At 38.5% G+C, this 25,632-nt stretch overlaps 1 protein-coding gene and 1 long non-coding RNA gene across 2 annotated transcripts; both read right to left on the bottom strand.

Moving 5' to 3' along the window:
- Positions 1–377: 377 nt before the first annotated feature.
- Positions 378–12,051, bottom strand: LOC127349489 (uncharacterized). The gene is made up of 3 exons (XR_007880303.1): positions 11,701–12,051; positions 3,628–3,659; positions 378–3,300 (listed from the first exon to the last, which is right to left on the bottom strand). It is a non-coding gene; the product is annotated as an uncharacterized LOC127349489 (long non-coding RNA).
- Positions 12,052–13,189: 1,138 nt separating this feature from the next.
- On the bottom strand, positions 13,190–25,320 carry LOC127349458 (P2Y purinoceptor 3-like). The gene is made up of 2 exons (XM_051375229.1): positions 24,853–25,320; positions 13,190–20,375 (listed from the first exon to the last, which is right to left on the bottom strand). The coding sequence occupies exon 2, from the start codon at positions 20,204–20,206 to the stop codon at positions 18,779–18,781; it is 1,428 nt and encodes a 475-aa protein (XP_051231189.1). The 5' UTR covers positions 20,207–20,375; positions 24,853–25,320; the 3' UTR covers positions 13,190–18,778.
- Between the last annotated feature and the right edge of the window lie 312 nt (positions 25,321–25,632).

Below are 25,632 nucleotides of genomic sequence, written 5' to 3'. Positions count from 1 at the left end.
TGGTGCAGTAATTGATCTTCTTCTGTTTTATAATACATTATGACACTCATTTATAGAAATACTCCTATAACTGGGCGCTGGTGGAGTGATCTGAACCCACTGACAGAACATCTTGTTTGTTCAGTTTTTACACAAACTGATACCACACACCAGTATACACCAATAGCTTCACAGGGGGTTGTGAGGCCTTCTTGATTTTAAATGGTGTCAAAAAATCCTATAAAATATAAACAGTAGGCCTATGTCAGCATTTCATTCATTTCTATGAAAAACACTAAAAAACTAAATTTGCACGATCTAAACTTAGAAGACCTAAGCACAAGTTATATTCACAGAGCCTTCACTCTCTGATAAACAGCCTCATCCTGCATTACAAAAATATGCAGTTAAAATAACTCATAAAGATCTGTGAGAAGGAAACAATGAATTTGTCAAAAAATAAGCAAATTATGTGTTAAAAATAAAAAAACATAATACAGGCCAAATTGTATAATAATATAAAAGTTCCTAGAAATATCAGGAAAACTTGTCTCTGATTCAGTTAGTATGATATTCTATTCTGTTTTATTGTAAATAGTGTATTAGTTGGTTTCTAATCTATTTTATTCTATTCTATTTTCTTACTCTTTGCACCACATTCCCCTCTGCTGCTGTGCTAGATTAATAAAGTAACATCTTAATATTTACAGGAAATAATCTGCTCAAAAAGTCCTCCAAATTACTCATTTTACACAAACTTTAGGGACAGGAAAGCACTGAATTTGTCAGAAAAGAAGCCTAGTATATATGACAAAAATTATTAATACATACATATACATACATACATATATATATATATTTATATATATAAAATATGAAATATCTATAAAATATGTCAGAACCACTAGCATAGACTAACAATAAAACACAAAAGTTCAACAGTGTATTCATTTTTACTGAGAAGAACTAAATAAACCCACCTTGTCACAGAGAATGTGGATGATATAAAGAGTCCTGATGTTCCACACCCAAGCCTGAACACTGAAGTGACGTGTCCAAGGACACACAAAACCCACACACACACACACACACAAAACCCACGCACGCACACACACACACACACACACACACACACACACACACACACACACACACACGGACACACACACACACGGACACACACACACACGGACACACACACACACACACACACACACACACACACACACACACACACACACACACACACACATCACCTCTGACCTTTAAGAAGTTCCTGCGGGGGAAGATGTGTGAAGTCTGACTGGGAGCTGGTCCCAGTGTTTCTGGAAATTCCAGGGCTCACGGTGGCAGCACATAATGATTTGGAGTGATTCAGCACATATCTGCAAAACATGATGTGCTGCTAGAGCGCACCCCGGACACACCGAGACCATGAGTCCATCAGATTTACTGCCTCAGACGCAAACGCTCTGGGGTAACAGGAAAGATTCATCTCATGGTTTTTGTTCCTTTCTTTTATTTCCCATCTTAACTTAGGAAAATACTAATCTGTTTAATTGACATAAAACATGCTGTAATGTCTAACTATAAATGTATAATACAAGCATAATAGTTGCACATTGCTTCAAAAAAAGGGTCTGCTTTTAGCCCAAAGTGTAACAGTCTTAATCAAATTACTCTCAAGGAGATTGACACAAAGTTGTTTTGAATGTTCTGTGAAGGAAACAAAATGGTTGAAGGGGACAAAATGGAGGAAGAGGAAGAAGTAAAAAAGAGGATGAGAAACACTGCTTATCTGCTTTAAGTATAGCTGTTTATTGTATTTTATTGTTATTTCTATGATTGTTTTCTATTTTTAAATTTACCAATTCAGTTTTTATTCCATTCTGTCTTGTTATCATCATGTCAGTTATCTGTGAAGCCCTTTGAACTGCACTAAACTGTATAAACGGTGGTATACAAGTAAAGTTTGATTGATTGAATTGCAGAAAAAACAAATAAAATCTGTTGGATTCTCACTTTCTCTCCTTTTGTCTTTGTTCCTCACTTAGTGGTGCTTAGTAGGTGTATTACTAACCTGCCTCCATTACATATTACAACGGTGTTACTTTTCTGAAGATACTCTTATTAACACTGACAAAAAAGTTAAACAGAGTACCACCAAATTTAACATTTAAAATATCACTACACCACAGGGTAGTCTTCACAAAAATAAAGAGCACAGACAGGAACAAGTGCAAGACTGATGTAACGGTACAGGGAGATATTTTTTATAAAATACATGTTTTTTAAATCAGCCAATGGTGAGATAATTTGACTAGTTAACAACACACATCAGCTTCTCACAAAAATTCAAGTGACTTGAGACTAGTACAATGATCTGCCTCAGTCTGCCCACTGAGGGAATGGACAGGAAGAGTGATACATGAAAAATATACATAAAATAAAAATCTGATCATTTTAGAAACAGCTCCATTAGTGAAAAAACTCACCAGCAGCTTTTTCTTAATTATTGAGGACCTGACATTGAAAAGATTACTTGAGAGAGCCTTTTTTTTTTTTTTAACAATTGTGTTTATTACAATATTCTTACATCAGTTCCAATCTGATGTGACTTAATTCTGTTTATTTCCAAAAGTCTAGTGCAGGGTGGCCTAAAGTGCGGCCTATGGGCCAAAGATGGCCCGAGTTAAGGTTATAATATAAATGGCTGTTTATGTTGTATTATTTTTTGCACTAAAAGTTAAGGCTGTATGATATGGTAAAAACATAAGATTGCAATTATTTTGACAAGAACAATATGATTTATGATTAGTGTGAGAATTTTTTCATCATAAATTGAATTTTCACTGAATAAACCATTGAAATCATGATGTGACATTTGTTGGGGTCTGTACCAAACTGATTTTAATCTGGAGAACAAGATTTGTAGACCAGGGCATCTCTGCAGAACTACAGTACCATTATAATGCTGTTTGTCACATTTTACCTTTATCAAACAAAGTCCAATTTTGTGCAATATGCACATGGCCATATTGCGATTTCTATAATATTTTGATTCATTGTGCAGCTCTACTAAATGTTCTTTAAATGTGAAAGATCTGGGATTATTAAATTATTTTTCATAATAACAGGAGGTCAGTCAGGAACTTTTCATCTTAATAATTCTATATGAGGGGCGCCCTGGTAGCTCACCTGCTAGAGCTCACACACCTTGTGCTAAGGCTGAGTCCTTTCTGCAGCAGCCTGGGTTTGATTCTATTCTGTGGCCCTTTGCTGCATGTCATCCCCCCTCTTTCTCTCCCATTTTCTGTCTGTCTTCAGGTGTAGAAAGACCCAAAATAAATAAATAAATAAATAAAACAAAAACAAAAACAAAAACAAACAAGAAAAGAATACAGTATAATAGGCATTTGCATTCAGCGTGTGACCCACCATTAAGTTTCAGTATTGGGCATCCCTGCTTTAGTGTCTACTGTCCATACAAGAATAAAACTTCTGCTGTCAAAAGCTGGTAAAGAATATCAACATTACTGCTATTTAAATAATCCAAAATGAGGCAGGTGAAAGGGGCTGAAATAAAAAGTGCAGCAGATGGAGTTTTAGGAAGAAAGATCCAGAGGGAAGGTGTGATCAGCATCTTACCTGCAGGCCTGCAGAGGGTTGCACATTAAACACTGGAAAAGGAAAAGATGAGTTAATGGGAGGGGGTGGGGGCTGTGTGCGGGTCATGTGTTGCTGATGTGGCCCTTGGTAAATAATCAAGACTTGTGCCACATGCAGCACTGTTAAAACTAACACAGCTCAAGGCTCTCCATCCCTACACACGAGAAGGATCCAACATTTCAGACTGAAGTAGTGACTCTAACCTGCTTGTGTTAGATTTGATTCAAGAACGTATGTTGAAAAAAAACAAAACAAAAAAAAACAACAAAAAGCAAACCCACACAGTGAACACCCTGTATACCCTATATTTTAAGAAATAGCAATAAGAGCCTTGTGTTGTTGTTGTTGTTGTTAGTTGTGAAGCTAACTGCTTCCATATCCAAAGCAGTCATATTAATGCCACATAAACAAAGGAGAGCAGCCAAAGCAACCAGACCTGAGCCATGTGAGCAGGATGATCCTCTATAGAGGGTTCTAATAGGAACAATGTCAGAGCACAGACTCAGAGACTACATCTAGTATTAAAATCAGTAGTATTGCGAGTTGATTTTCACTGTCATTAAAGTGTGCAAACAAGAAGAACACAACTGTTTTATACAACTGTATATTGTGGTTATGTACAATATACCGTATAATTAACAGTTAGTGCTAGGCCATATGGGTCAAAATCTGGATCATTTTATATGACATGGTATATTTTCTGGAAAATCAACCGAGAAATTGTTAATGAATAAAATATCCAGTCTGTTTGCCTAATTTAGTGAATTAAATACCAGACAGTCAGTCTATTCCAGTTGTATCAACAATCTGCCTAGAAAATCTGAGTTTAAAGAGATAGACACCTCTGTATTTATGATGTGGACTGCACAATTACTTGAAATATTATCGAAATTGTAAAATGGCCAAGTGCAATATGCAAGTCGCAGATAGAATTTTCAATAAAAAAGGTTAAACGTGCGACAAACAGCATTATAATGAAGTACTGTAGTGCTGCAGAGATGCCCTAACCTACAGTTGTTCTCCAGATGTAAGAAAACATGTTTGTTTGGTACAGACCCCAACAGATGTTGCATTATCATGATCCTATGGGATTTTTTTTCAGTGAAAATGGAAACTGAGGCAAAATAATAATTCCCACTAATCTTGAATCATATCGCAATTGTAATATCTGTCAAAATAATAGCAATATTATTATTTTTTTTTTACCATATCGTGCAGCCCAAATTTGATGGTTGACAAAATTGCACGTTTGTTTTATTCATATATTTATATGCTTGACAAATGTATGTCTCAGACATCGCTACTAAAAACTACAGACAGCACTACCACAAAGTATGGTTCCAGTGGTAAACCATGGTATGAAAACTGACGTGTACATTTGCTGATCTACAGTATTGAGATCTACTTTATTAGTCTTATTTTAAAAAATTACTGAATTCTGATGTATTAAAAAAATTATAAAAATAAAAAATATATATAAAACGTGATATTTTGTGAATATCTACTAAATAGTTTGTTTAAAAAATAATAATGATGATTGTGTGATACCGTATACTGGGAAACTGTGATATCTTCTGAGACAGCTATGATACCTTGTAGTTTTTGAAAATCTGCTAGTACAAAGTTACACCTACAGTACAGCTACAACTAACAATCATTGTAGGGCTGCATGATATGGTAAAAAAAAACATATTGCAATGATATTGACAGATGCTACAATTGCAATATGATTCATGATTAGTGGAAATGATCATTTTTGCATCACAAATTAAATTTTCACAAAAACAAAGAAAATAAATTCCTATAAAAATTATGATGATGGCAATTTTGTTGGGGTCTGTACCAAACAAACATCTGGAGAACAAGATTTATAGGTCAGGACATCTCTGTAGAACTTCATCATAATGCTGTTTGTCAAACATTTTACCTTCTTCAACTGCAGCTTCTGCCATTTGGATGTTGCAGTGGCCATACTGTAATTTCCATAATATTTCAATTAATTGTGCAGCCCTAAATCATTGCTAATCATTTATTTTACAAACTGTCAGAAAATAGAGAAAAATCCTCACTTTTGCTTGATAAATGACTTCAATGAGTTACTGATTATCAAAATTGTTGTCAATTGTTATTTTCTGTTGATGGACAATCCATTCATGTTAAATTCATCCCAGTATTAAACTATTAGACTGTTAATAGGATGTAGCTGCAAACTTTGAGTTGTGCTCTATTAAACTGCAACTAACGAATGTTTACAATTAATCGGGCACGTTTTTTTCTTTGATTAAATTGTTTGGTCTCTAAAATTTTAAGAAATTCACATTGTAGATTCCCAAAGTCCAATGTAATGTTTTCAAATGTCTGTATTATCCAACCAACCAAAACATATTAAGATTAAGGAAATAAAACAGGTAAAAGTAGCAAATCATCACATTTGAAAAGCTGGAGCCTGATCATTTCTGTTATTTTTGCCTAAAAAGGATCACAATTATTATCACAATTATCCTGATGTTCTGTCAACTTACCAATCGAATAAGTGACTATTGTTTCTGCACTAAAATACAATATATACAGTATATATGGTGTAACTGCAAACTAACATTTGTGCTGTCACTTTCTATCTCTACAGCTGAAATAAAGTTTGAGGGCAGAGAGGGGAGAGAATCATGGCCTGTAAGTACCACACCCGACTTTATACTTTTACTTTCATAAGAGATGGTTTTAATGATAAAAATTCTCATAGATATCAAATGCTCTGTCACAACTTAAATATTATAGAAACAAATACGCTTAAAAAAAATTAGACAAGGAATTTAAAAAGTGAGGTCAGTGTTTGAAACACATACAAACATGTCAAGTGGAAAAAGAAGTGTAACACATGCTGAGCCTTCAGGACTGCTCACATGAAGCCTTATAGAGCCATACGAGCACACAGTCAGTGAGAAGGATCTCTGCTGATGGTAGGTGACTGCATTTGAAACAAGAGGTCATGCAGGGAGAGCAGACAAGCATTAGAATCAGACCCAAACTCCCAGCCTCATTCAAAGAAAAAAGAAAAAAAAAAAAACATGAAAAAGAGAAAGAGGTAGACAGGAGGGGTGAGAGGGGAAAAAAGAGTGCAACTAAAATTGTGGTGGAGGGAAAGGAAAGAGAGAGAAGCAACACAGAGCTGAGAAAAGCTACTCTGTGGCCTGCAGCTCCCTCCATTCACAGCAACAGAGGCCATTTTAAACACTTCAGAGAGAGAAAGAAAAAGATTCACTTACCGTCTGCTGCTCAGATCATAACCCAAATGATGGGAGGACTAACTAGTCCTAACTACTGACTAACTAACAACACTGCTAGTCATCAGAGTAATCATACTTCCTCTCCCCTCAGTCTGTGTGGATGCTCTCACCATAGGCCTAGTCCACAGTTATAATTAGTCTTAAAAAAAATAATCAAATATGAATAATAAAAACACAGCATTTCAGCTACAGTGTCAAAAATTTTCAAATAAAAATGAAAACAGGAAAAACGGCAGGCCTAAAAGTCACTACAACACACACACATATATATATATATACACACACACACACACACACACACACACACACTCCACACAAACACAATCAATGGGAATATACTCAGTCTACTATAGTGACAGGGAGAGAGCAGAAAAAAAGGCCTGTTAGGGGTTTCTGGTTGCTCCTGCTTCTGTTGGTAGTAAGAGGGGGAGTGTCAGGGGGGGTTGGGGGGGTTGGGGGGTTTGGGTTCTGGTCCCCGTCCCAAAAACTGGCCCCCCAAAAGCTGACTGTCCTCCCCTTCATCCTTCCTTCCTGGCCCTTCACCTCCTAGCTATGAGTGTGTCTCCCAGTCCTCAGTGCTGCCTGCTGCCTCGCTACGCACACTGAGACAGTGAGGAGGCTCAGTAGGCATACAAACCTACAAGGCTGTAGCCTTTTTCCCTGGCCATCACTTTCTACAATACAAATCAACATTTCTGGGGGTGCTGAAAAATCTGAAAAAAAATCAGGTCACCCGTGCGGGTATGTGTGAGACAGGTGTGAAAGGAGTGGTCTGACGTAGCTGCCGTTCGCAACTAAAAAATTAATTTGTGGAAGGGGGGCCGATGTGCTGCGCGGAGCACTGAGCTGTAAGCCTGCCAAGCTGCTCGGCTGTCAGACTGAAAGAAAAAGACTGAGGGACGGGGAGGGAGGAGAGGGAGGAGGGTAAAATGAAGAAAGTGTGGCTCTGGGAGGAAGCTCTCTACGCTTCCATACACACAGTTTAAGAAGTCTGCTTTCAAAGGTAAAGTTGAAAAATAAAAACCATAAACCACAACAAAAACATGAGGGAGGTGAGTGCAAGAGGTCGACTTTTATAGACAGAGACACAGAAGGAAAGGGCTGAGCAGAAATGCAGAAATATGCTGTTAATTGCTGATGCTCAGTTCGACTGCCTCTCCTGTATTTTCACATGTAATTTGGTCATGAGAGGAAAAGGGGAAGGAGGCAAGCCCAATCTGCTGAAAGTGCTGCTCACAAACCACACTGCTTTACCAAGAGGACGCCGAGGCCCTGCCCACCCCGTTCTGTTACGCGTGCATGCGCACACACACGCGCACACATGCACGCACACACACACACACACACACACACACACACACAGAACAAGAAAACGTAGTGTACATTAAAAAAAGTTCTAAAGGCTCTGCTCTCACTGTGCTGGTTAAATTCTGACTTGTAACAAATCTTCAAGCAGACTGAACGTTCTTGCAGTTTACCACCAGTTAACACAGTGAAGCCCCACAATGCAGAGCACTGCTATTCATTCACTAGAAATCACCTCACTGATACAGTGTGTAATAATGACCATCAGGCTCCAGACGAACCCAGTAATGTTAGTAATGTGGAACCTCAAAACCTTTTGAGAACCATTAATCCATTAGTTATTTGGACCATAAAATGTCAGAAAATGGTTTCACACAGCCCAAGGTGGCATCCTCAAAGTCTTGTTTTGTCTCCGCAACCCAAAGATATTCAGTTTACTGTCACAGAGAACTAAAGAAAGTAGAAAATATTCACATTTGAGAAGCTGAATTTAGAGAATTTGGACATTTTATCTTAAGAAATTACTCAAAACGTTGAATCTATTAGTTGTGGAATCATTTAATAATTGACAACTATTTGAATAACGACTAATTGCTGCTGCTCTAGTCCAATGGTTTTAGACAATATTAAAAACTGATGCAGTTGAGAAATTGGGCCAGTTCTCTTAAGTGAAAAAGAAATAAGGTTTATATGGATTGTCCTGAGATAACTTCTGTTATGAATTGGCGCTATACAAATAAAATTGAACTGAATTGAATGGATCATTTTCATCAGTATTAATAATCACAATCTGCCACTAAAGACTTTCAATATCAATGCCTAGCTCTAGTTTTGAGAGGAATTTCAACCGCTCAGTTCGAATAAAGATTAAAAGAAATCGTTTAACAATAATTAAATCATTAAACTGTTTAAGTCATTTACCAAGCAAAAACTGTCAGGTTGAAATGTGAAGACCGAATATGTCACCTTGGGCTGTGGGAGACTGAGATGAGAATTTTTCACTATTTTCTGGCATTTCATAAACTAAATAATTCAACCAAAAATCTAGGTCAAAACTGCTTAGAAGATTTCTTCCTTATAAAATAAAAAAGACAGGTACATTTGTTTTCTAATAGCTCTGAGTTATATATAGTTTACAAGCTAACATGTGGGTAAAGCTGTGGCACATTTAAGTTGATTAATATATTTTAGTGATAAAAAGCAATTTCATATTTGGAATGAGAGTTGGAGGAAGTCTCTGGACTATTTGAATGTTACATTTCACTCTCAGCTCTCTATAGTCTCATATTGAGTGCTGATTGAATCTAGTGAAAGAACTGGGAGAATCCTCAGTCCTTGTTCATTCATTTTACAACCCACTCTTTACCACCTCTTTGAGGTTTGTAGCACTGAAATAAATAATCAGTTAGTCAGGAAATGGATGATGACAATTTTGATACTGTCGAGTAAAAACTGTCTAGTCACAGTTTTTCAATGTGATGAGTTTCTCTTTTTTCTGACTGTTTGAAATATTCGAAGGCATCACTTTTAGCTAGTATAACTTGTGATGGCCATTTCTAATTATTTTTATTGATGAAATCTATAAAATTAAGTAATCAATATAGCAAGTTAATCAACAGGTGCAGCCCCTGAAAAGACATTTCACTTTACTTTTACGGGAGTACCTGTTTTAGTAATATTCAACTGTATTTATCTCAGAATAAGTTCTCAGAGATACAGGACATTATAATAAGACACAGTTCTATTGAATTACTCTACATTTCCTTAGATAATTCACAATAAATAAATCCAAACTCATAATTTAAACATTTCATCTAGGCAGACAGAATGATCTCAATTCCAATGTAGGGCTGAGATGGTACTTGTACAGTTTATCCAATAGTGAGAGTGCACATTACTAGTTATTACTGCTGAGCAGTGGGAGGTAGATGAAGGAATATGTGGACTTCTTAATGCTTTCAAGTCCCCTCAAATAGGACCACTATTTTCCTATTTAATCCATATGTGAGAACTGTCTGCACTGTACATGGTTAGACTAGCCATTCTTCTGCTAAGTGACAGTAAAGTTAAATCCTGCTGTTACTATTTAACATTTCGCTGGAAAATTGAACATCAGTTTTGTACATGGCTCATTATATATTATTAACTGTTTTACTGGTATTCACAGCTGAGAATCAACTCTTAACACTTAAGTTATATTGATAATGTGACAATCAATAATATACTAATAAAGAAAGTGCCTTATTTGTGACATTTAAAAGTAATTAACTTGTAACATTATGTCTCAGGAGCCGTGGATAAATGTAGACAGTGTGTTAACAGTGTACTGGCAGGATGAAAGACAACTAGTGATGTGTTGTTGCTGAACTAGTCGGCTCAAAGAGCCGGCTCCTTTAGGTTGATTTCTTTTCCTTCTTTTGTTTTTGTACAGATTAGGATGATTCTATAACACATTTGTTACATATGATCCAGAAATTTTGCTAATACCATTAAGACCCACACATTTAAAATAAATAAATAAATAAAAAAATGTATACCAAATTGACATAGTTCAGTATAAATATAGTAAAAATAAAAATAATATATATATGTAAATAAAAATACACATGTATAATAGTGTTTGATGTTTTTTTATACCAACTATAATGTGAATTTATGGTATTTAGGAAACTATAATGTTTAGTATGATTACATACAATAATTTAAGTGATATATGAGCATTTACACCATTTATAGGTCAAAAATTGCTAAATTTGGCTGAATTGTCAAAACCAAAAGTGCTACTAAATGAAGATCCATGTGGGAGCCGAAAGAGCCGACTCTTACCTGAGCTGAACCAAAATAACTGGTTCACTAAAATGAACCATAATTCCCATCAGTCATTCTGAGTCAGCGGATTTTCCTCCTTTTTTTTCGTACGTGAGCTGAACCGCTTTAAGCTAGCATTGCCTTAAAGTCCAGCCCCAAAAACAAGTTAGCTGTTAGCGGTTTTAACACGGCTAAAGTGTAATAGGAAAGTGTATATAGTCAAAGGGGATAGACAGAGTGGGCTGGGGTCTTTGGGGAGGGGGCTGTGACGGGGGGGGAGTGTCCGCTTCCTCGGCTCTTAAAACTCTTTTGTACAGAAATATAAAACAATTCCTAAAATGTTACCGTTAGCCTGTATAGAGAAACGGGTTTTAACCGAGCTGTCTCTGTGTAGAAAAGCAGCAGCTGTCTGAGACAAAGGCTGTGTCCCATTAAAAAAAAAGCTGCACACAGTTCCTTTGTCAAACAGTCGTTCATTACAAAGCAGGACGCTACACAACGGCTTTACTACACAGTAAATTCACTTCGCTTCCCTTCCCAAAAACTACAACTAGCGAAAAAGTATATTACCCAACCACACATATTAATAAAAACATTTAAAAAAACTATGCATCTCAAATATAATTTAAAAATATGTTAAATTTTATTTTCTTACCTTCCGCAGAAAAACATTGTCCAAGAGAGAAAAAGTGTTAGGATATTCCTTGTTTTACAGTAATAATTAAAAGTAGAAATGAAGTGGTGTGTACATGTATTTGAAGCCGGGATCATTCTGTGTCAGTGGAGGATTTGAAAGTGGCGCCAACCCGCTCCGCTCCTCAGCTCCAAGCACACCGCCGTCACACACAAAAAATAAATAGAAAATCAAACGCAGCCGCAGCATTATTCCACCCGTACCAAAATGTGCCTGTCGACCAGCACGACCGACCGCCGCGGTTGCTTTTGAATAATATCGCTCCTGTGATTTTTATTTATTTTTTATTTAAAATTAAAATAACCGTCAGAGGCTTTTCTGTGCCGCGGTGCACGACGGGAAATTGTGCGAGGCGGTTGTGTTTTGAATTTCTAACCGGTGTGAGCGAGAGGAAGGCAGTGTCTCCCCCTGCAGGGCCTGTGTGTGTGTGTGTGTGTGTGTGTGTGTGTGTGTGTGTGTGTGTGTGTGTGTGTGTGTGTGTGTGGTGCTGTCTGTCTGTCTGTGTGTGTGTGTGTGTGTGTGTGTGTGTGTGTGTGTGTGTGTGTGTGTGTCTGTGTGTGTGTCTGTGTCTGTGTGTGTGTGTATGTGTGTGTGTGTGCATGCACACACTTTATATATACTGTCAATGGTGTGCACATACTGTATACATTTTTCCTATCTTTATTTGTCAGTGTGACTTTACACAGCAGTATGTGCATGACTATAGAAGAATTTAAATATATTTGTAGTAGTAGCCTACATATCAAAAGAGATTTAACCCTTTTCTCACCCATTTGTGTGTGTGTATATTTGAGAAGTTATCTGATCTGTTGCAGCAGCTGTGTGCAAGTTCAAACTTAGCCTAGTTATAACATACTAATTACTAAGCTGTGATTTATGAATTACAAAAATAAAAACTGCTGCACCAGGGAGATAAGTTACAACTTAACTTTGAGTAACAACTAAATAGTTAAACATGCCCCTAAGGTTGTGTAACTCATGAAATGTCACAGAATTGATGGTAAAACTGCAGTGTTTCTGCCACACAGCATCAGTTTTTTATTAATTGCAGCCATTGCGCGACACAGTTATCAAGCAGAGCCTGAAGAAAGCTGATAAGAACCATAACCATGATGATGGAACTCTATCTTGATCGTTGATTGCACTGTAAAAGAAATTGTGGGTTGCCTGGATTGCTCACCTGGTGAACTGACACCAAATGTACAGAGGCTGATTCCTTGTTGCAGCGACCAAGGGTTCGGGTCTGACCTGTGGTCCTTTGCTGTGTATCATCCCCTGTCTCTCTACTTACTTTCCTGTCGATCTTCAGCTGTCCTATCTAATAATGGGATTGTATTTTGTCTTTTTATGTGAAAAAAGAAAAGGTTCTTTAAATAAATAGTAATTTTTTGATTATTTACAGTTTGCTGTAAAACCTCACAGAAGAAGAAAAAGAAAGCAACAAACGCAATCATGATCACAATATTTATTCACTGTGAATGGGAAGCCAGTTTTAGCAGACAGATGGAAATAAAAAAATGTATTAGTGTACTGTTTCTTGATTATATTTTACTTAAGTAACATTTTCAATGCAGGACTTTTACTTAAGTATTTTTACAGTGTGGTATTACTACTTAAGTAAAATATCTGAATACTTCCTCCACCACTGCAGTACTGCCACAGCAGGTTGTACAAGGTTCACTATGCAAGTATAACAATTTACAGAATACAGAATGTAACTATTTTATTATAATCTTGGTCACTATCTAGCAGTCTGTCAATAAGGCTACACTTAAGGACGTGTTGTTCTGTCAGCAGTTTCTGATACATTTTGAGGCAGTTGTTTTTTGTGATCCTATACAAAATTAAAATCCTATGAAATCTGGTTTTCTGTTTTTAAAATCCTCAGAAAGCCATGTTGGTCAGTGCAGTCATCAGATGCAGTCTGCCACAATGATTTTTCTGATACTACCACCAGATGGTGCAGAGATTAGGAACAACCAAAAAGAACACAGTGACTAATTTGGAATTCACCAATGATGTAATTGGTTCCAGTAAGAGAATAATGATCTTCAGCATGTACATGCATAGTGAGGATTGTGTAACAGCTGGTAGTGTGTGCAGAGAACAAGCTAGAAAGTTCCTGAAGGACCTTTTTGTTCAGTAATATGTACCTCTGGGTTCTGAATTGCTCCCTTGCACTTCCCATCCTCATGTAGGTTTCCTCAGGCATCCAGATCAAGTAGTTTGGTGACTTGGTGTTTGCTGCTATTTTGGCACAGTAGAGCCCGACCCATATGGGATATTTGACACCAATAATGATTTTATAGGAGAATTGATTACCAATATATAGTGAATTATGACCTGGAATGCAAATCAATACTTTTTTTCTATGTGGATTTTGCACCAATATGACTCTGCAAAGGTACTCAGAAGTCTAAAAACCTGGTCTTAATCCCGACACCATGAGCAATTTCTGCCCCATCTCCAATCTTTCCTTTCTGTCAAAAATACTGGAACGTCTTGTTGCCTCCCAATTTAAAGCCAACTTGTCTCCAATGACCTGTTTGAACCGTTTCAATCCGGATTCCGCTCACAACACAGCACAAAAACAGCCCTCCTTGAAGTCACCAACGACCTCCTGCTCTCCTCAGACTCTGGTCACCTCAACATTCTCATCCTCCTGGACCTCACTGCAGCTTTTGACACCATCAACCACACCATTCTTCTCTCCTGCCTTCAGTCCTCCCTCAACATCACTGGTGCTGCCCTCTCCTGGCTAAGGTCATATCTCACAAACAGTTCATCAATATCAACAACTGCACCTCCTCCACTGCTCCCCTGTCCCAAGGCGTCCCCCAGGGTTCAGTGCTTGGTCCTCTCCTGTTCATCCTGTACATTCTCCAGCTTGGTAACCTCATACGCCGCCACGGTCTCCGCTTCCACTGTTATGCCGATGATGTCCAGCTCTACATCTCCACTATATCTGTAACACCCACAACCCACTCCACTCTGACACACTGCCTCACTGAAATCAAATCATGGATGCATGCCAACTTCCTCAAACTCAAGTGTGACAGATCTGAAATAATCATTATCGGTCCCAAATCTCTCATCAAAAACACAGTTATAGATATTATAGATATAGCTATAATTTCTTAGTGTGTTTTTCTTAGCTTTTTCTTTTCCTTTAAACTCATGTGAAGTTTCTTTGAGTTTCTTGAAAAGCGCTCTATAAATTAAATGTATTATTATTAAGGCTGCTTTCTCTAACAAACAACTCAAAGAATATTTCAGCTAAATAATCTCAATAATTGAACATATACATTATCAGTGAATTCTAGTTGATGTTGCTGAGACCTGCTTCTTCTCTCTTACTCTGTGCTGCTTGCCACAGTATTGTAAATTACACGTTTATATATTTTTTGCATTATATACTGGAAAAAACAGTTTTCAGTTATCAGTGCATATCGGACAACATACAGTTGTAAGCAAAAGTTTGGAAATGACCCTGACAGTCCCCTGACTTAAACATCACTGAAAATATGTGGGTAGATCTTCAAAGAGCTGTTCATGCAATCAGCCCAGGAATATTGAGAACTAGAAGCCTTTTGCAAGGTAGAATGGTACTACATGTACAACTGTACATGCCGATATATAGGGGCCAATAATATGGTCCAACTTCACAGTGGTCCAAAGCTGGTTGTTGGCGACCAACAAAAATATCCTCTGAGTGCCAGGCCATTAAGACAAAACACTCAGCAATCACATTTCTCTTGCCTGTTAGCGAGTTAGTCGGCAAAATATCCAAGATCCAATCTGAGAAGGACAATGCCTAACAGTTCCTAAAAATTGCAAAATTGCAAAAAGAAAATGATGAATACTGGCTACGTTGCAGAGTTGACAGTAGGGTTCAATATGCTTCAAATACACTAGTTTATACAAAGTGTCATTTGAACATGTCTAATGCTGGGTCCAGACTACACAATATTTTTGTATATTCATCAACATATAAAAGATGGGCATCGCGTCTCCACTTCATTCCACTTTTCAAAAATTAAGCCAAAATTTCTTGGATATGGTTGTTGCCATCTTATGCCACACAGAGCCTGCAAAGAAGAAGTGAAGATGGATTCCTGCCCCCACGTCTGTCCAACTCCATCGTGAGTAGGGCTCAGCTGTCAATCATTATGGTGGGAACTGTCTCTGTCAATGATTTTAAAAGAACAGTCTAGACATGCTTTATTTGAAAGGTGAGATAATTTCTGGTGTGATTTGGTACTATACAAATAAAACTAAACTGAATAAAATATCAGAAACAGTCTTTGGGAAAAATGTGTTTAACGTGAACTTGGAGGCAACAGGCAACATGGAGGCAATGGGCTTTCATGACCTATATTGCAATTAGCCACCATAGATGTTTTGGCTTCACCTTTGGAGAGTTCTCATGTCATCCATCTTTATATATGTCAATGGTTAAGGTCATTATTTCAGATTAGGCTACTCATAAATTGTTGCCATGCCTTGACCGAGACACATGACAGACTATACATTGGTCCCTGACCAGTCATAGGTTTCCTTCTTTCACAGTCTGTGTGATGTCATTAGAAAGGAGGTACTAGAGACTTACAGGAACAAGATTGTAAACAAATGATGGACCAGACTGGTACATCTAGGTACATAGCATAATGTCACGGTCCTGCCTCTTTTTGGGGTATATAACACAAAAGATTCAGTTGATGTCAGTGCAATTTGACCTGTATTTGAATGCATTCATTTCATATTTAACAAAACTTTGTTTTATACACATTTCTAATAATTATGTTGCCACAATGCCTGAACCGGAGCGTTACCTTGCGATACCTTGATAAATTAATCTTGATCAATCAGCTGTCATCCTTCTTCTGTCTTCCCCGTCCAAGTGGATCAGTAACCTAACCCAGCTAGACATTGCTTATTTATAAAAAAAGGGGTTTCATGTCATGATTGACAGCTGAGCCCTGCTAGCGATTGAGTTAGCTGGGTGTATGAGTTGGACTTTGATATTCCGAGTGGTGAAAGATGGCAGCTGCCATATCTGGGATATTTTGGCTTCATTTTTGTGGGAGGAAGTGGAGACGCGATGTCCATCTTTAACATCTCAGATGTGCCGTTTTGTGTCCATTATGATATAATCACTGCACAGGATAAAATGCACTTCCTTTTAAGTATGTGTTTCAAATGGTTGAGGTAGACGGCCACCCAACTAGAGCCGGGGTCTGTCTGAGGTTTCTGCCTCTTTAAGGAAGTTTTTCCTTGCCGCTGTCGCCAAGTTCTTGCTCATGGTGGGAACTGTTGGGTCTCTGTGAGTAATTTTATAAGGAGTACGGTCTAGACCTGCTCAATTTTGAAAAGTGTCCTGAGATTCTGTTATGATTTGGCGCTATACAAATAAAATTGAATTGAATTTAAATTGAATTGAAATGTCCATACCATAATCATCAGGTCATATCATAAACCTACTACAAGGAGTTTTTAACTGGTTATGTCAACATTTTCAGTTTAATATTGATGCCTGTATATGACCTATGTATACAAACAAGACCATCAATGAGAAGATTGGCTATTTCTATATGGTTATTCTTAATGTCTGCCTGGGTTGGATTTGGTCAGATTCCCCTTGAAATCAATGAAACAAGGCGGAAGAAAAAACACTGTTGTTCACAGGGGCTGCCAGAATCAACACAAAATAAAAGTTCCTTGTAGGGGCTTTAAAGAAACATCTCAGAGGAAATCTCTGTGTTTGGCTGGTCCAACAATAATATATATATAATAATAATTTTATCTGTTTACAGTAAATAGTCATTGATAGATGGACATGGATTCACTGACGGCATCACACACGATTCACAAAGAAAGTTAATTTTTCACAAAGATGGAAATGGATATGAATTTGCATTGAAAAGGAGATTGACTGGGTAAAAGTAGGCAATGAAGCTGGACTACCTGGTAAGTGATGAAAATATGCATCTATTGACTGCTGACTTGACTCCAACTATTAGCTTCACTTAATTGTAAACCAATTTTAGCATATAGCCCTGATCAATCCAAACTTCATTTAGAAAACAAGCATTTTAAACAAAGTATGAATGAATACAATTTACAAATTGGAATCATGATCGAGTTATTTTGGCATTCTTTGATGCGTTTATTGCAATTAAATCACAGCAAAAGGCTTCATACTGTGGTAAGGTCAGTTTAGGGGTCAGCCACATTGCTATTGGTTGAGGCTGCAACTTTGCCGGTTAAAATTTGCCAGAATTGAGCTCTACACAAACTTTTTCGCCTGTTTGCTTGCATAGAATGGAAGTGAACAGGAGGAAAATATTTGCCAATGTTGATTTTGCGTATGTCTGACTAGGCCCCAACAGTGGAAACTAACTCCATTATGATTGACAGTTGAGTGCTGCTTGCAATTGAGTCGACCAGGCGGGACTTAGATTCTGTGGCGCTAACCCCGGTCACTACTGCGCAGACTGAATGGCAAGGAAGGGCAGAGACTAATCTGCTATATTTTAGCTTAATTTTTGTACAGTGGGGGGAAGTTGAGACGTTATGTCTATCTTTTAGCCTATATCTCGATGGTCTCGCCCCTCTTTGTGACCACAGGCTTCTCAAGTACAGCTGTTCGGAACAGGTAAAACACTTTTTCCTTAAGATGTGGTTGGATGACCTTGTTCCAAGCATACCCCAGACATAAAAGGAAATCAGTGATCCCAGTGTATCTTGTCAGACATTATAAATACACACCCTGTGAAACAAAATAACAGATTATCACAATAATGTGGTGTCACATATGTATTCATATTGCATTTACTCTCTAGGTAACTTTCAAAGTATAACTTGTAGCAGACCAGAAATAGGTACATACAATTAGAAATAAAAGTCATATTAAGATTCTTGGTGGGTCTTCTTTAATCATTACTTTTCCTACAGTGCTCATTATATAATATTTTGTTTTCCAGTAAAAGACAAGCTACAGTGCATCTAAAATTCATTCTCTCATTCCTCATGAAAACATTCATTCAACTATATATCTAACTTTTGCTCTGTTCATATATGACAGACTGTTGTGAAATGCTTTCTCCTCCTTATTGTCAATTCCGTCTTCCAACCCTCCCTCCTCTGCATCCTCTCCTTTTCCCATCATCCTCAGTGGCAATAGAAACCCACCGTGTTGTTGGGTGGTGGTGTTTACCGCCTGGCAGCAGTGAGCTCCCCCTTTGTCTTTAGTCAGGAAATAAAGGAGAGCGTTGAGCCATGCATTGAATGATGCTAAAGGCCTTGTGATCTTATAGCACATGGAGACCATGGTCATGGTGTGACAGGGGACTCCCTTGGTCACTTTCAGCAGGAGAAAGATGGTTCTAGTAACATGGAAGGGAAAGAAACACAGAGCAAAGAGAAGGGTGATGGTGATGATGGTCTTGATAGACTTACGTCTGCGATTGGCATAAGGTGAGTGGGCGCCAAGGAAAATGGAAGTCCCTTCATCTCTTCCCAGTACCCTCAACATTCCATTGCTTCCTCTTCTTCCTCTTCCAACTATTCCAGGGCTACTTCTCTCTATTCCTTCACGCCCTCCCTCTCTATGTACTCTCCGGGACGAGGGCTGTGAATGCAGAGTCCTAAATATGGTTAGAACAACGTGAGAGTAACACCAAGCAATAATGGAAAAAGGCACAAAAAAGCCCAGCAGATGGAGTATGATGCCATAGGGTATGTAATCAGGAAACTCCTTATCTATGGCATCGTCCCAACAGTTCTGGTACTCCTCAATGACCCCTTCCAAGTTACCATAGCTGGCATTACCATTTATCAATGATATCTCATGGCTTGGATTGTCAATACTGCTTGCATTGCCGCTAAGCCCTGCCAATCTTGTCACGTGACCAGTCTGAGCAAACCGGAAGATGGGGCAGGTCAGAGCAAACACTACAATCCAAACCACAACACAAGTGCACTTGACAGCCTTCTTGGTCTCCAGTGTGATGACTTTCATTGGGTGGCAGATACCGAGGTATCTGTGGACAGAGATACAAGTGAGGAAGAAGATGGAGCAGTAGAGGTTAAAATAGAAGAGAAAACGGACCAGGCGGCACATGAAGTCCCCGAAGACCCAGCGATCACGCATGATGTAACTCGCCACAAGGAATGGCAGCGACAGGCCGTACATGAAGTCTGTAGAGGCCAGGTTGACCATGTAGATCAGCGAGGCATTCCAGCGCTTGGTGCGGCGGAAGGAACGGTAGAGGATGACAGAGTTAAGGGAAATGCTGAATATGAACGTGAAAGAGTAACAGATGGGGAGGAAGATGTACTTGTAAGACTCGTCTATGCTGCAAGATGGAGATGGAGGGCTGGTTGAGGGAGAAGGCGAAAAGGAGGTGAGGAAGTCTTGGAGTACTGAGGCACTGATGTTGGGAGGAACTCCACCTCTGGATGACATTGTGAAGGATTAAGTGATTTTCATGTGAGGGAGAAATTGAATAAGGCTGTGGCTTGTACGTTTGGGATTCTGTCAAGCTTCTTCTCTGTCATCCTTGGTCTCCGTACCATTCAATGGTAAATTTGTATGATCCTGTGCAGTAGATTTTAAGATGACTTCAGGTATTCACCTATTGAGAAAGAGACAAATTCATCGTCATCAATCTGGGGTCATTTAGGATTTCACTTCATCTGATAGACTATATCTCAGCTTAACAGTAAAATCAGTAGTATTTTCCTGGATCTAGAGCCAGGTTTGTTTGTTCTGGGCTACTGTAGAAAGATGGCGGTTCAACACGGTGGACTCTGTACAAGAGCACACACTCCTGTAGATAAAAACGGCTCATTCTAGGTAACAAAAACCCAATTCTTATTTTCACGTGATTATACACAAATGAAAACATACCTAAAATCAAATCAAATCAAATGTGGGACCTAGTATGCCGTCCACGAATATGTTTTTTTAGAATCTGGATAAATACTTTATCGTATCGGCCTCGCGTCCAGACGGATATGGCGTTTTCGGGGTGTGAAAACTGTATTTTTTGGAAACGGGTCCCAGAGTGGGAAAATCCGAAAACGCTGGATTGCCCGGAGTCATCTGGACGGCAAAAACGGATTAGCCCCGCCTCTCTAGCCTTTAACCTCAGCCACTGCCGCTAGATGCGTCATAACAACAACAACAATGGTGGACTACTACTACTTGGGGCGGCTGTGGCTCAGAGGCAGAGCAGGTCGTTCCTTAATCGGAAGGTTGAGGGTTCAATCCTCGGCTCCTGGTGCCACATGTCGGAGTATCCCTGAGCAAGATGTTGAACCCCAAATTGCTCCCGATGCTGCGCATCGGTGTGTGAGTATGTATGTTAGTTAATGTTAGATGGGCTTTGCCGTCACTGAGTGAATGTGTGTAAAAGGGTGAATGTGGCACGTAGTGTAAAAGCGCTTTGAGTGGTCGGAAGACTAGAAAGGCGCTATACAAGTACAGGTCCATTTACCATTTACTTGTTTGTAGACAGCGCATGCTTCATGGCTTCTCTTCCAGTTTTAGTGTATTGGTGTGGCGGCGTCACAGCACCACATACAGGCCTGGCATATGTACTACAGCGTTTTGGGTCGTTTCAGTGAATCCGTGTGGACGCAGATATTTCTGGAAACGACGCCGTGTTTACAGAGATTTTTTTCGAAACAACATCGTATTGGGTGAGGCGTATTTGTGTGGACAGGTTAGTGTTGGTCAGGCTGCAGGCTAGGCCTTTAGCATGTGAATACAACTTTCCCAACTCCCACACTAAGTAAATACAGTAACCATAAAATTTAGCTAAAGATCTGAAGCCAGTTTTATGCGATAAACTAGCGACAGTTGCCTTCCACCAGCTTATAGTTGTTCCCCAGAGTTTTAGCTAGATTTTGCTGTCCCTAATTTCCTCATAGCCATCAGTGTGTGAACTATACCAAGAGGCTTTTGGGGGAGCTCACTTTTTCATCCAGGGGTGTGTGCGCTTGTTCAAGGAGAGGACTGACTGTGGCTCTTCTACATTCATAGCTACAACGGCCTACTTGCTTTATGTCAGCACATCTGGTATTTAAAAATCAAGGGTCAAATATCAAACCTAACATACCTAGCCCTTTGAGTTAAAATGAGTGAAGTTTATGATATTGCACTGCCTGCCACACTTGGTAATGAAGAATGTGTGAATGGTAATTCACTTTATAAAAGTGAAAATAATGATCACTGATGAATCCCCCTCTTGTATGAATAATACATCAATAGTAGCCTAATTTTCCACATGAACTATGACAAAGATGCAGAAAACTAGGAATAACATATTTGATAGACCCCCCAAAATTAAAAAAAACAGGTTTTCAGGGCAGCTCGTGTCTTAATAAGAGGAGCCAAACCTCCCCATGGCACCCTGACAACCACTGGATAAAAAAAAACTGATTTTAGAACAGTGTCCGTCCTGCAATGATTTGACTTTTGAAAACTAAAGCCAATCACATGACATTGTCTCAATATGTGGGCATGGGACAAGGCACCTGGTCACCTTATGTATAGCTTTTCTGCTCTTGAACATTTGGCTCATATTGAGGGGGAGGAATGGAAAGAGGTAGTGCTGGCCACCACCCCACCTCCCCCTCCTCTCTGACTGTTGACTGGGGCCTTTGCACAATCTGTTTGACCTCCTGTTGTATGCTGCTGATTCTTAGTGCTTGTTTGCCTTCCTGTGTACAAGGGTATGCTGCTGATTCAGTTCTTCTTCTCACCCCATTAACTCAGCAATAAGTAACCACACTTCCCGTAGGTGTCTCCATGCACCCCTTATTGGTACATTGGTCTTGCTTATATAGTCTGACTGTAACTTCTCATGCTGTCTTCACAATCATAAAACTGAATCTATTTTTATGTCACATACAGATTAAAAATCTATTCAGATCTATACTTTTTAACTTAACAGAATTTATTTGGCTCTCACTCAGTAAAACTTGATGGGAGGAACTTGCTTACATTTTAAAAATTATATTAAGTCTACTTAGAGAAAATGAGTCAGTGGAACAAACTGGAATATATAGCCTGTACTTAAAATACTGAACAAATGTAAGTGCACTCAAAACAAGTGATTTTTTTGGAGGATTAAGTTACGTTAACTTACTTCTATTATTAAGATGTGTTGTCAGATTTTACAGTGCAGGTGAAAACCCCTCCATCAGCTGTTACCCTTGCATATTTTGATTAGCACACAGGCAGGTGCAACTGTGTGAGCCATCTGCGAGTTATACCACTTCCCTATAGAGTTCATGTAAATAAGGGTAATGTGTCAACCAGTAACATGACATATTAACAGTGCAACACACACCCTAACAACATGTAAAAGGTCTACATCCTATAACCTAAACATGATCCTACAGCAGTCTTACATGCAGTAGTCTATCAATGTGCTGAAGCTGAATGATTCTGTCTCAGAGCTAAAAAAAGTATGACATTTTAGACCAGCTTTGTGGTGTATTTGACTGTTAATGGTTAATGAAATAACCTCCTATTAATGTGGTAAACCATTCAGACAATCATTTGCATACAGTGGTGTAATAACCCCTTTAATAATAACCCTGTGCAGCAATTTACAAATTGAAGTAACATTTTTTCTTCCTAGCAAATTGGTTTCCATTAATTTTTATACAATATAAAAATCTGGCAGTTTTTCAATTACAGCGTGAATGTCAATGAACACAAACATACATCACTATGTTTAATGATCTATCCCTTCACCTTACTGCTCTGTTGTCACAGTGAGATTTTCCCATGTAAAGTCTTTGTCATGGATGCGCTCACATGCAAAAGCAGATTAGAAACCTGCTTACATCTATACATGACATCTATACATGCATGGGCTTTCTCCTGGATTAATCTAGCTGAGGAATTGGGTTTTGGCATGTACATGATGCTTAAGAAAACATGCTATTGTACAAAGGAGTATATATTTTTAACTCAGCATTGGGTATTACCACTTCCAAATCCAATTGTACATCATTCACTATTGTGAGCTGCAATTTCCCCCCCTAGGATGGCGAAAGCATGACATATAGTCCAGTTTTCATGAGTGGATGGAAGCAATGAGGAATACGTCATTCAAAATGCATAACCATGTAGCCCACCATACTGTAAGCCAGTACTGATTGCAAAATCTGCACCTTCTCTGTGGCTAATGTTAATCTCAAGATGATCCTCACTCCCTGAAGTCAAGCAGCAGAAATGTAGTGACAATGTGCAAATACTACTGGCCCATGTTTGGTTGAATTAAATTTGCAAGGATAGTCTTACATGTTCTGATGTTCACTCTGAGTATGTTTCAAGACTCTTTATACTATATAGAAATAAATGGAAGTCAATGGCTGCCTACATTACTTTTGCTTATGGTGCTGAAACTTGCACAGTCTATATATAAGACATAATTTATCTCAATCATTGTTAGATGCAGTTCAGTATGATAGGTTGGTCAGTATACAGAAAGTATATGAGGTTCAACATAGAGTTTAGGATGAGATTAGCTTGGATTTTGTAGGTGATCACACCCTTCTACTGCTGAAGAAATGCACTTCTTGTGACCAAAAGGAAATATATCAAATAAGATAGAATCTCATTATTTAAAATTAAGTCTTAAATTCTTAATTTCTGGGCCTGATATTTGTAAAAGTGAATTTAATATTTTTAAGGACATACATACAACTAGTTTTGACTAAATCAATGTCATAATTACTGTTTAGTTAAAGATCCTGGACTGGATGGAAATAGGAAGAGGTTGTTTTCCAGGAGCAGCTAATAGCTTCTGAGAAAACCAAGGATACACAAACAGCAGCCTGATATATCACCTGCCTCTGAATTCATATTCAGTCTCATTTAGAAATGTTCCATGCCAAGTTTTTAATGTTCTTAATGTTAGTTACAGGAATAATCCTTAAATTGATGTTTAAAAAGCAACCATTTTATTGCTTTACACACACTCTAGGCCAAAAATAAGCACTTGAGAAATGCATTAGGAGTTTAGTGTTTGTGTAGAGGGAATCTCATAAATACCTGCATCACTACAATCTGCTGTTAGACAAAGATCTTACCTGCGACACAAATGACTTTTACTCCATATGGCTCCTGTTCTATCTGCTGCCCGTCAGAATAATCACAAGAAATACAAAAACATCCTTTTACTTTGATATGTCAGCAGCTTCAAAACACAGCTTTTCCTTGTTATTTAAAAAGTTCAGCAAACATCGGTGGTAAGCAGCGATCAGTGTGGTAGCAGTTTGGGTGACCGCTGACCTTGACAGTTGGACCACTTCAGCTTTCACCTTTTTCTGCTGCTTCTCTAAACAGTCTGAGCAGTTTCTATGGTAATTCAGTCCCTCCCTCTGTCTCTCACTGTGTGTCATCCAATTCTTCTTCCCTGCTTCAGCTTTGTGTGTGTGTGTATGTGTGTGTGTGTGTGTGACTCCCTCTCTTCTCACCTGTTGAGCTGAGCTGGATGTTTTGCAGGCACTCTGAGAACACACAGACAGATGAATGGATCCCACCAGTTCATGCACATTTATGTACATCTGATGTAGTTTGACTGTTTTCAGTCCCTGTACACTAACAATGATCATCACTTATACACTCCCTGGTTTTTTTGTGGTGCCCAATAACAACCCCAAACCCCCAACTTTCCACCCAAACCGCACTGTTTATGAGCATGAAGGTTCATTCTAGTAAAAAAATAGTTAGTGGTCCTTTAGTATATATTATTCTGTCAAACTGCCAGTTTGTTTTTTCATTTAGACAGCAGTTTTCAAGCTATGTCCCTCATTCTGACACAAAGCCCCTCCTTAAAGCTGCAATAGGTAGTTTTTATAAAACGTATA

This window comes from Dicentrarchus labrax, unplaced genomic scaffold, assembly GCF_905237075.1.
Source record: "Dicentrarchus labrax unplaced genomic scaffold, dlabrax2021, whole genome shotgun sequence".
NCBI classification, from domain to species: Eukaryota; Metazoa; Chordata; class Actinopteri; family Moronidae; genus Dicentrarchus; species Dicentrarchus labrax.
This window is presented reverse-complemented; position numbering and strand designations above follow the sequence as displayed.

What these genes read in the sequence shown, in the direction of transcription:
- LOC127349458 (XM_051375229.1), bottom strand. Translation starts at nt 20,206, where the DNA reads ATGTCATCCAGAGGTGGAGTTCCTCCCAACATCAGTGCCTCAGTACTC.